At 37.5% G+C, this 12,683-nt stretch overlaps 1 protein-coding gene across 1 annotated transcript in view; it reads right to left on the bottom strand.

Moving 5' to 3' along the window:
• LOC140507358 (uncharacterized) overlaps nucleotides 1-2,641 on the bottom strand; it is a 35,748-nt gene extending 33,107 nt beyond the window's left edge. The window contains 1 exon segment of the mRNA XM_072615468.1: nucleotides 1,740-2,641. Within this exon segment, the coding sequence (XP_072471569.1) occupies nucleotides 1,740-2,641 (902 nt within the window).
• Between the last annotated feature and the right edge of the window lie 10,042 nt (nucleotides 2,642-12,683).

Raw genomic sequence — 12,683 nt, 5'->3', positions numbered from 1 at the left:
AATAATGTACACACTCAAGTGCATATAGAAATCTATCTTACCTTACAGAAAATCAGGAGGGAAAGAGGATAGGAGAAAGGGAGGGGATATGCACATTGAAGGGATTGGGGGAGGTAGTAATCAGAGGCAAAACACTTTTGAGGAGGGACAGGGTGGAAGGAGAGTGAGAACAGAATAATAAGAAGGGAAATAGGATGAAGGGAAATACAGTTAACAATCAAAACTATCAATAACATTTTTGAAATAAGTTTCTCTTCATCTCTCAATCATGTAGAGAGCTGACTCACACCTATGGGAATAAGAGCCATTCCATACTTGATAAATAATCAGAAAATGTGAATGCTTCTTAGATGAAGTAAACAAAGCTTTTTATGGTACATAAGAAATTGTTGTAAATCACCATTGATTAGTGAAATGTAAGTTAAAACAATTTGAGGTACTACCTCACAGCTGTTAGATTGGCTTATAAGAGAGAAAACGAAAATGACAGATGATGGATGGGATGTCTTAAAATGTACTGTTTGTGGAGTTGTAAACTAATTCAACCATTATGTTGAGCAAGAAGGTATTATGCCCAAAAGACTATAAAACCAGCCATACCCTTTTACTAACAATACCACTATAAGATCTAAATCAGAAAACAGTTTAAAAAACAAACAAAAAGGGAAAAGAGCTATAGGCCTAAAAATACTGATAGCTGCCCTTTTTTGGTGGCAGGGGCTTTGAAACTGAGGGAATGTCCATTAATTGAATAATAGCTGAAAAAATTTATGGTATATAATTGTGATGGAATAGTATTGTTCTATAAGAAATCGTGAGTCCTCAGAGAAACCTGGAAAGACTTGCATGAAACGATACAAAGTGATAAGAGTAGAACCAAGAGAACCAAGAGGACTTATGATGAAAAATGCTATCTATCCCCAAAGAAATAATCAATGAGATATGAACACACATTGAAGCAAATGGTTTTTTTAGCTTCCTTTATTTTTTTTTTTTGCTTTTTCTTTTAATTTTGCTCTGTGCTTTCTTTTACAACATGAATAATATGGAACTATATTTTGCATGACTACAGATATATAACCTATATCAAATAGTTGGCTTTCTCAATAAGGTGTGTGGGATGGGAGGGAAAGAATTTGGAATTTAATTTTTAAAATAAATGTTAAAAATTGCTTTTAAATGTAATTGGGGCAAGAAGATACTAAATTAAAAAAAATAATGATGAGAACAGGATGATTTGGAAGAGATATGAGGTCCAATTCCTTAAAGCTTTCAATTCGGCAAGTGAATGCTTATGATTATAATATTGATTCCATTCCTGGATTTGCTTCTCACCTTCCAAACTTTAAGACCTTGCCCCTAAATGGATACCTTCCATCCCACCCAAAGTTTCTGGTTTCCATTTGTGTGTTGTCTTCTTTCACCTAAGGACAGGTAGTAGTTCTTTTTTTTGTTTACTTTTTCTTTTCTTTATTTTTTTTTTTGTATTCCCGATGCTTAGCACAGTATATTTTATATAGTAAATATTTAGAAAATTCTTGATCCCTTGCTGCTGTTCAATTGGACAATGCAGAGAATCTCCTGGTGAATAAAAGCTGATCTCTATTGCTAAGTACATTGCCAGGTTTCTCACTTGATCCTCTCAATAACAAATTGAAAAATGAGATAAAAAGAAAGAAAAAAAAGATTTTTGTGATGAAAAGATTTTCTATAAACAAGAAAATTTCTGCCTCACCAACCTCACCAGAGCTGCCTTCATGTCCTTGTTCCTCAAACTGTAGATGGCAGGGTTTAGAGTAGGGGGCACCACAACATAGAAAACAGACACCAACAGGTCAAGCACAGAAGGGGTATCAGAGATGGGTTTTACATGAGCCACAAAAGCAGTTGTGAAAAATACAGTGGCCACAATGAGGTGAGGCAAGCATGTGAAGAATGCTTTGGACCTGCATTCTGTGGATGGCATGCTTAGAACAGTGGAAAAGATGTAGACATAGGAGATAACAATGAAGAAAAAACAGCCAAGATGCAAAATTGTAGTTGTAACAGTGGTTCCGACTTCAGCAAAATTTGGCTGTGAACAGGAGATTTTGAGCAAATGAGGGATCTCACAGAAGAACTGACCAAGCACCTTGGCTTTACAGAAGGGTACAGAGAAAGTGATGACTGTGTGCATGAGTCCTGAGAGACTCCCATTGATCCAAGAAGCAGCTGCCATTTGCACACAAGCTCCTCTGTTCATGATGGTCTCATAGTGCAGGGGGCGGCAAATGGCTGCATATCGATCAAAGGACATCACTGTCAACAGAATCAGCTCAGAACAGGCAAAAAAAATAATACAATAAGTCTGGATAGCACATTCAGGGATAGATATGGAGTTCCTGTGGGTCAGGGAGATGAGGATGGACTTAGGTACTGTGACAGAGATGTAGCAGAGATCTATGAAAGACAAATGCTTCAGGAAAAAGTACATAGGAGTTTGAAGGTGCTGGCCAGTGGTAATGACAAGGATAATGAGCAGATTCCCAATCAGGGCTGCCAGATAAATCAGGGAGAAAAGCACAGCATGTAAGATCTGTAGCTCCCAGATATCAGAGAAGCTCATGAGTAGGAAGGTTGTGATGATTGTGTAATTGGCCATTGCCATCATAGGGACACATAAGAAGAAATAGGAAGAGATCAGAGAGACATTGAGATGTAGCTCTGTGTACTATCAGAACAGTGAGATTTATTTTTAAACTCAAAGCACTGAAAGTGAGAGCCACCTCCTAGGTCATCTTTAATGACCTTTTGCCTTCTTATGGGCTTCTGCTTGGATACAGGAATCAATCCTCTTCTGAATCAGCTCCTAGCTGAAGATGTGTACTGGCTATTACCAGGCAATGTTGGAGTGTTGGTAACTTATTCCTCCCAGTACAGTTCAGCCTCATTTTAGATGCACTTTGCAGAAGATAGTGATACAAAAAATGGAGAACCCCTGTAGAGAGTAATCAAATGGCCTCTCAGGTCAGATCTTTGACTGGAAAAGAAGGAGAATGGAATGCAAGGATGTTGAAAACCAGAGCATTTCTACAAAATATTAGGATGCACAAATGGAGGGATAGTGAGTGTCCAGAGAAAGATTTTCAATCTTGATAAGAGTTCATCTCCACAGCATTTTGTTCATCTATAGGCAGCACAATGTTGTATAGGAAAGGCTACAAAAAAATTGGAGAATACCTAGAGATCAACTTCTATGAATTCAAAACCACTTTTTATGCAAACACAGATATTTAAATAGCACTTTAAGGTTCAAAAAGCAGAATAAAGGGAAGAGAAGATATTAAGGGAAGGGAATAAGCATTTATATTCTGCCTACTATGTGACAGACATTGTATAAAGTCCTTTACTCTTTTCTTTTTTCCCTTTCCTCCTTCCTTCCTCTTCTCTCTCTCTCTGTCTTTCTCCTCTCTGTGTCTCTGTGTCTCTATGTTTCTGTCTCTGTCTCTGTCTCTCTCTGTTTATCTCTCTCCTTCTTTTACCAATAGTATCTTATTTGTTCCTTACAATAACTCTGAGGGGTAGGAGATATTGTCACCATTTTACTGTTGAGTATACTGAGACAGACAGAATATAAGTGACTTGTCAATATCCCAAAGCTAAATAGTCTCTGAAGCCAAATATAAATTCATAACTTCCTGATTTCAGGCCCAGTTGCCATCAAGTACCTCAGGTTTTTACTCTTTTCCAAGCACTACTAAATGCTTAGTATTATAAATATAAAGACATCAAGACATGCCATCTTCTCAAGAAGCTCATTTCTTCTGAAATAACCAGGAGAGAGATCATACATAGAACAAAGAGTTTTACTGCAGACCAGAAGGAAATGTCTGAAAATTCTAAGGCTACGATAGCAAGATGGAGGAGTGCTTAGGATACACTAGCAGGTCAGATAGTGGTGCCTTCAGAGTGTAGAGGGACAGGAACTCCTTCTTGGCCCACTGGTCCTCCATTTCACTGGAAGAATTATATTTGATTATTCCAAGAACATGAAAGAAATATGAGTAATCCCCCCAGGCTTCCTGATTGGCTGGTTCACTGAAGGCTGGGCAGCCCCTGGGTTTGTTGGAAGCTTATTTCATAAATTACCTCATTTTATCCCCAAAAGTACCCTCAGGAACATAGTGTTATAGGAGTGGGGACAGAGGTCCCTAAAAGACACCATGGAGATGAGAAGAATGAGACTCATCAAATTTAAATGACTTACTCAGAGTCACATAGCTAAAAAAAATGTAGAGGGAGAATTTAAACCCAGGTCTTTCTTAATCAAATCCCAGTACTCACAGAAATAATAAGATTTAATTATTGGAAAAGACACCAGAAGATATCCAGTTCAAACCACACAAATCACCTAGTCTATATCTGAACAATTCTACTGAGGGGAACCCTGCTACCTCCTGGGGCAGCCCCTTCCGCATTAGTGTTGCTTTAGTTTTTAAGAAGGTTTTGTTTGTTTGTGGTATCAGGTGACCCTCTGGATTCTCCCCTCCCCCACTGCTTCTGGCTTTCCGCTGTGAGAGAAAGAAGAAGTCAAATCCTTGTTCCAAATGCCAACCTTTTAAAAATCTGAGCACAGTTCTCATCTCCTCACATAGTACTTCTCCAGGCTGTACAACCCTAGTTCTTTCAACTGATCTTCTTACACTTTGGGCTCAGAGTCCGGCATCATTTTTATTTCACTCCTTTGTAAATTCTCCATCTAATTAATTTCTTTTTAAAAGTTGAGTACATGAAGCTCCAGGTGTGGTCTTACCAGGGTAGAGCATATCATGGAAGAAATAACCTAGAAGCCTAATCACAGTAATAGTGGTTCCTGTTCCACCAGAGTGGCTTACTGTTTATATGGAAGGCCATTAAAATTGTGCTTAAGCATGTGAACCACTATCATTTATTCTGCTGAGAGTACAGCTCAGAGCATTTTTATGTTGTAAATAACTGTCCAATATGGCAGCCCAGGAGGTACTGAATAAAACCCTCCCCTAAAAGGGTTCAGTTAGAGATTGGGTGATGAAAAGAATAATTCTCATTCAGGAACAGTTGGAACAGGAAGTGTTTTGTGAAGTTTGTGAAGTCACTTGTAACTTTATATTATATTTATATAATTATTACATTTTAATTCTGTTTATGTCATTCTAATCCTTGAATTCATTTTCTTCAAGTTGCTCCATTAAGCTGAGTTTGCACCAATTTCACAGTAAGGAAAGGAAAAAACAGCTTCTTACTCCCATTTTAATAAGAGTGACTCAGTTTACATTAAGTTTGTCTAACTTGATAGCATAATCGTAGGTACAAAACAATTCATTGGTTAATTTAAAGGAAGCAGGGGGCCAAGAAATGATTTTATATCTAACTTATCAGTCAAAGGTGAGACTGCTTAAGAAATGCTTGTCAATTGATTCTCCTCTTATTATTTGGGCAAGGAAACCAAGGAATCTATCACAATAGTCAGCAAAATAATTTTATATTGATATTATCAGACTGAAAAATATAGAGATGAGGTGGAGGAGTGAGGCAGAATTTCAGAGGAGTGGAGAGGATAGTTTTCATGAGGTTGTGAGGGAGGAAATACACCATGAACATCACAGAACACTAACTTGCCTTAAATCAGTGTGGATGGTCATGAGGAATACATTTCACAATTGAGGGAATGGGTATCTCTCTATAACTTCCTCACAGAGCAATAAACATTGCTATACTACTCAAATTCAATCCTAGATATACCAATATGGAGAGACACACTACATGTTTCTGCCAATGGAAAATATAATATAATGGGCCAATGGGAAATCAAATTTCATCAAGTAACTGAGAGGTTAGAAAATCCATCATGCAATAAAATATCTCTCAAATGTGGCCTCGGCTCTGAAAGGAAAAAAACTATCAAAATCACTTGTTACCCTTGGGAAGCAATTGGGCCCTCAAGTGGACTGTCTTCCAACACTCTGACTTGGAGGGAGCACTCACACAGTGGAAGGCTCAGTTCTTAAAGTAACATGAAAGAATACCTAATAATCACCTGGACAGCTTCCAGAGGAGGCTCATGGGAGGAATGACTGAAAGAGCTAGACAGGTTTATCCTGGAGAGGGACAGGGACATATTCAGGGAAGAAAATCTTAACTGTTCAAGTACTTGCACAGTTATAGGATGCTGGACAAATTGATTTACTTCCTTTTTGTCCTCACTGAAAGACTCAGGCACAATAGGTGAGAGTTAGAAAGAGGCAGGTTTAGGCCTGATGAAAGAAAATAAGCACAATAGCAGGGCCAACAACAAAAATTCTGTACCATTCTAATGGAGCTATGTACAGACATAATGGGCTTGCGCTTGCCATTAGAGATTCTCCCTCAGTTGAAGTTTCCAAGCAAAGGTAGGCTGGATACCTACCTATTAAGGTCATGGTGAAAAGAAATTCTTGGCTAAATGTCCCCTAAGACATTTAGTCTTAATTCAGCTCTGATTTTCCAGAATTTTGAATCATGTAGGGAGGGTGGGCTCCAGATGCACTTTCTGAACCTTCCCTCCAGCCCCATCACCATCCAGAGACTTCTTCCCCACCAGGTGTCCATACCTTTATGATTCCTTTGTTTCTTGTTCCACAGGAATTGCAATTTGCCCAACACATTCAAGAGAAAGTTTTAGACACAAAAAGAGCTAACACTATCAAAATTTACATTTGATAGGAAGCTATCTGAAGAATCAAAATCCCAGAATGTGAGAGTGGAAAGGAACTTTAACAGTCTTCCAGTCTCACACATGCACCAGAGGAATTCCTCACATAACATAACACACAAGTGGTTGTCTAGCCTCTGCTTGGAGGCCTTCATGGAGGGAATGCTCAACACTCTGCTCTAGTTTGGGACACTTGGATTATTAGGAAGTTCTTCCTGATATGAGTCTGTTTGCAGTGTCCCTCATTGCTCCTAGTTCTGCGCTCTGGCATCAAAGAGAGCAAGTCTGATTCTTCATACATGTAAGAGGTCTTCAAATATTTCAACATAGGTTTCATTTCCTGTCTCCCCCTGCTGTCTCCCTCCAAGTCTTCTCTTCTCTAGGATTAAAATCCCCAGTTAGTTCAAATAAGCAGACATTAAGCCAAGGATTCTTAAACAAGGCCCATGCACCTTCAAAGGGAAAAGTTGAAAAATTTTGTGGGGTCTGTAAACTTGGATGGGGGAAAAAAACACATCTTTATTTTCACTGGCCTCTAACTGAAATTTAGCATCTCCTTCAATACTTTAAAAACTGCATTGCAAGAAGAGATTCAAAGGTTTTGCCAGATTGTCCAAAGGGTACAAGACACACACACACACACACACACGTGCACACACACACACACACACATTCAGTTCGTGGATTAAAAAAGAAGGAAAACAAATAACAATTATAGAATTCCTTTCATTGAAGGAATTGAGGGGGGAATTTATGGATTATTTTCCCCAAGTTATGCCCCATTTTACTTTTACTCTGCTAACCTGAGAGCGAGTCAGTTCATTAATACAGTGGGTAAATGTGCTTGGCTTAGAATCAAGATGACTTAAGTTGAAATTATGACATATAAACACTAGTGTGTGTGTGTGTATGTGTGTGTGTATGTGTGTGTATGTGTACAAATGTGTGTGTACATGGGTATGTTTTTAGCTGTTTGACCCTTGGCAAGTCATTTAATCACTCCCAGTCTCAGTGATCTCATCGATAAAATATGAATAGTATTACCACCTATCTCTGAGTGCTGTTGTGAGAATTAAATGAGATCTCGCCTGTGCTGTGTTTTGGAACCCTAGTGCTATAGAAATGCTCGTTATTATTAATTGTTTATTACCACAACTATAATTACTTTACCAAAATGGTCATTCAGAGGACCAGAGACATGTCTATGTGACTCAGACTGTGTTTAACCACACCCCAGCTTCATTACTAAACATTGCTGTTTATAACTTTGTGCTGAAAAGGTCAGACAACAGTTGCTTGAGCACTGGCTTTGGAGGAAGAAAGACTCAGATTTCAAATTTACCTCAGATACTGGCTAGCTATCTGATGTAGGGAAAGGCACATAACCTCTCTGAGCCTCCATTTCCCCACTCATCATATGAAAATAATAATACCAGTAATGACTACTCAAGTGACATAATATATGGAAAGTATTTTTTAAACCTTTAAATAAATGTAAAATAAACCATGAAGTCGTTATGAATGCTTGCATGGCCAAAGGACATTAACAGATCTCAAAACAATTGCAAAATCCTTAGGAAAGAAGATTGTTCCACATCTTTCATAATAAGAAGAGTGCAAATTAAAATTATATATAGGTTTATCACCTACCCACGAAAATAGCAAAATTGAAAAAAGATGGGAATAGTTCATTTCAGAAAATTTGGTGAAGCATTCCTAACCTTCAAGGAAGCAATTTACAATTAGGGTAGGAAAATGCCCCCTCTAACCCAAAGGTCCCCCAGTTGCCATAGATCTGAAAGGTGGTCAGTGACATGCAAGAAGTTTACGTCAATGAGATAATATTGATAGTAGCAATTTTTGTAGTTGTTGTTGTTTTAGCAACGAAATAAAGATAATGTAGATGCCCATCAGTGGTGGGAATATTTGAACATGTTTGTATATGAATGGATTGGACCAGTAAATGGAGTAATAGCGGGTGACTCTGTGCGATGGGAAGACTTACACATGAAAAGACACAGGGTGTGGCAGTTAAAAAACTGCCTCTCTGATAAAAAAGGACTCATGACAAACCTCAAAGTTTAATCTGCATTATTAGGATTTTATCTAATCCTTTAAAATTAAATTCAATGAGTCAATGAACATTTATTATAAAAGCATGAACCCAGCCCTGGTTTGTAGTATTGGCTGCTTTCTGAGGTGGTAATGCTCACACTGAAATTTGCCCAATTGTCTCCTAAGAGCCATTTTATGCAGATCCAGACAGCACACCTCTGGAGAACAATATGCATGATAATTCCCGACAGTGATGTAAATGGAAAGAATGGTGACCACAAATAGAAATACCAGAACTGGAAAAATCAAGCTTCTTGAGAGAAGAAGAGAAAATATGCATTCTTCTTTTTGTAGAGGAGAGACTGATGGATGTGGACCACTACCTACATTTCTAGAATGCATTTATATTTGGCTTATTTTGCACACTAGTCTCCTTCAAACTTTCCTCTGACCACTTCCCTTGTTCATTCTTCCTTCTTTGTTTCAAGAAATAGCTCTCTAGGGAGGGGAGAAAGAAGGGTTATACCTGGAGATGGCTATATTTAGAGATGTTAAAAACAAAAAAAAAATTAATAAAATAATTAAAAAAACAAATCACTAGAAATGCTTACTAATACTACACAACTTAATAACATTAAATATTTCAACTACAGGTATATTATGAACATTCTCCTAATTGTTATGGAAAACATGGTGGACTGAGAGGAGTTTGAAGGGTATGGAGCCAGAGTACTTGGGGCAAAAGTCATCTCTGGTATCTACTACCTGTATGAGTTCATTTTGCCTCTTTCTGTCTCAGTTTCTGCATCTGCAACATGAAAATTGATGTATTGATCTCATAGGTCCTGGTCAAGTGTAGATTTTTTCTTCTATTTTAAGGGTAAGAAGGTTGATTGAACCAATCAATCAATTCTCCAACTCTTTTAGGAAAGCTAGTTGGGCTGGAGTAGGGTGGTGTGATTAATTCATTGACTCAATCCACTCTTTTCTCCTATCTGTAATTCCTCAGATTCCTCATTAGTAAAATATAGGAGCTACAACTGATACCCTCTTGGGTCCCTTTTAGTTCAGAACTACATAATCTAATTTTAAAGTGGTGTTGGCTTAATGAATGTCATATCCAGAAGTCAGTAAAAAGTCAGGGTTTCATTCTTTTCTGAAGTGATAAAACTGACATTTTCACTTAGAATATTGGAATTGTATCGAGCATTTCTATGTCTAATATTTATGGTTTTAATTCCCTTAAGTTCTGCCAACATAAAAGTCTCCGTGGGCTTCAAGTGCTTTGTTCTGGGTTTGAATTCATTAGTTTTGGGAACTCATGATGAGGATATCTCCAGCAATGCAAATCTGCATATGTTCTGTACATTAAGAGTTTTCAAGAGTTGTCTGAGGTGCTGAGAGATTGAATGACTTCCTCAGAGTTCACCAGACAGTATGTCAGAGATCTAAATTCAGGTTGTACAGACCACAAAATATGCCCTCTGTCCCATACATCCCTTTGCTCGAGTTTATGATCTATTAAAATCTTTTTGCGAGCTAATCCTATCCCTTCAGTAGTGGGAAGAAATACACTATGGAAAGATATCATCCTACTCCATTTTCCCTAGTCTAATTGCTAGTAAAATAGAAAAGAAAAGAAAGAATAAATACTGAGAATTATGAGAATTAGCTCAGATACTTCACTTAATTGGCAGACTAATCTTACTGTGGTGCTTTGAGAGAATAGAGCTATCATTTCTACTTACCTTGCAAGTTGAGAAAATAATGTGGCATAAAGAATCTATGGGGTATCCAAGCAGAGAAGTCACTGGGAACTTCTGAGAAAGGTCAATGAGCACTCTGTCTTGTCCCTAAGAGAAATGCTTCACAGATTAGGAAACTAACCTTTCTCTGCTCCTAGACTTTTGTCATCTTTACTCTTAAGGGGTTGAAAATGATCTCTTCTTTGTGCCTTAAATATTTTCATTTTTTAAATAACATAATAAATTATTCAGGGACAGATTTCTCAAAGTGGAAAAAATAGCCTTATGAGACCTAGGGCTCTGATTAACCTCAATAGGCTCCATTTCTTGCCTTTGTGATCACATCATCTTATACATCATATGGGATTGGGGAAGGACAATTACTATTCCAGCTATACCCCTGCCATTCCACTGCATTGTCAAGGAATGGTCCCTGATCACTTTTCCTTGATAGGGATGATAGAAGTTGCTAATAAGGTAATTTTGAAGAAACACATTTATCAAAAAGGGGGATAACCTCATCCTAATGCTAAAGTTTTATTTGGACCCTGATCTGACTCATTTTGCCACAAAGTTAGTATGGAAATTATGCTAGGACTTCTATTAAATGCTTAAGAAAATTAACACGGGTAATATATTCTAGCCAGAACTATGTGTATGCCCCCAAAATGTATGTACTGGCTTCTGAAGTTCCTGGTGAGAGAAATTATTATTAACAATTAATATCTCAGGGAGATTCAGATATCCCCCTTTTTCTTTTATCCTTATTTCAAGACCTCAGTCTCCAAAGGCTGAGCTAACCTTTTCCCTCTATTTGCCCATCTGATGTTAATAGGAATCTCTAGTTTAAGGTGAAATCCATTCAATCAAGTGTGGGTGGAGATAGACCCTTTTTGTCTAGAGTGACCAAGGCTAGGGGAAGTCCAGTATAGAGATAGAGTCTCTGTCAAAGAATGACATGATGTCCACCCTCAATATTCCACTGGATTAAGCTCACTTCCTTTGTAAAGTGCACCTCTCATGAATTATTCACCATTCAGAATTTATTGCCACCCTTAGGAACATTCCTTTTCCAATGGACATATAAGTCATGAGCCCACCCATCGAAATTTTCTTTGGTCTAAAAGAGAGATGGCCATATGACCATCCTTTTAGTAAAATTCTGTCATTATTAATGAAATAATTGAGTTACCCAGAAATTATAAGTCTCAAACCTTTATTGGAACAACACAGTGGTATGTGCTAATGGTATATACCAATTTCCAGGTCATATATGTTCCCTTCATGTGTGCCTTATGTGATCCCATGTGTCAAGAAAACTTATTTTAGTGAAACTTTTTAATTAATTAATTTATTTTCAGTTTTCAACAATCACTTCCATAAGTCTTAGATTTTCTCCCTCTTCCTGCTCCTACCCTCCCTGAGTCAGCATACAATTGTATTTGAGTTCTATAATACCTTCTTATTAAACACATTTTAAAATTAGTCATATTGCATAGAAGAATTAAAACAAATGAGAGAAATAATGCAAAAGAGCAAAGCAAAGCAAAATATAACACAAGAGAAAATAGTCTGCTTCATTCTGTTTTCTGATTCCATAGTTCATTCTCTGAATGTCCGTGGTGTTTTGCATCAAGTCCTTTGGGAATGTTTTAGGTCCTTGCATTGCTGAGAAGGTCTGAGTCTATCAGAAACAGTCCTTGCACACTGTTGTTGTTACTGTGTGTAATGTTCTCCTGGTTCTGCTCATTTCACTCAGCATCAGTTCATTTAAGTCTTTCCAGCTTTTTGTTTTTTCCTGAAGTCAGTCTGTTCATCATTTCTTATAGTACAATAGTATTCATTGTATACATTCATATACCACAACTTGTTCAGCCATTCCCCAGTTCATGGGCATTACCTCTATTTCCAGTTTTTGGCCAACGCAAAGAGAGCTGCTATAAATGTTTTTGTACATATGAGACCTTTTCCCATTTTTATGATCTTTTTCAAATATAGTGTTAAAAGTGATATTGCTGGGTCAAAAAGTATGTATATTTTTATAGCCCTTTAGGCATTGTTCCAAATTGCTCTCTAGAATGATTGGATCAGCTCACAGCTCCACCAGCAATGAATTAGTTTTCCAGCTCTCCCATATTTTCTTCAATATGTATCATTTTCCTGTTTTGTCACGT

This window comes from Notamacropus eugenii, chromosome 5 (assembly GCF_028372415.1).
Source record: "Notamacropus eugenii isolate mMacEug1 chromosome 5, mMacEug1.pri_v2, whole genome shotgun sequence".
In the NCBI taxonomy this organism is placed as follows: Eukaryota; Metazoa; Chordata; class Mammalia; order Diprotodontia; family Macropodidae; genus Notamacropus; species Notamacropus eugenii.
Note: the sequence above shows the minus strand (reverse complement) of the source record. Positions and strands in the feature narration are given on the sequence as shown.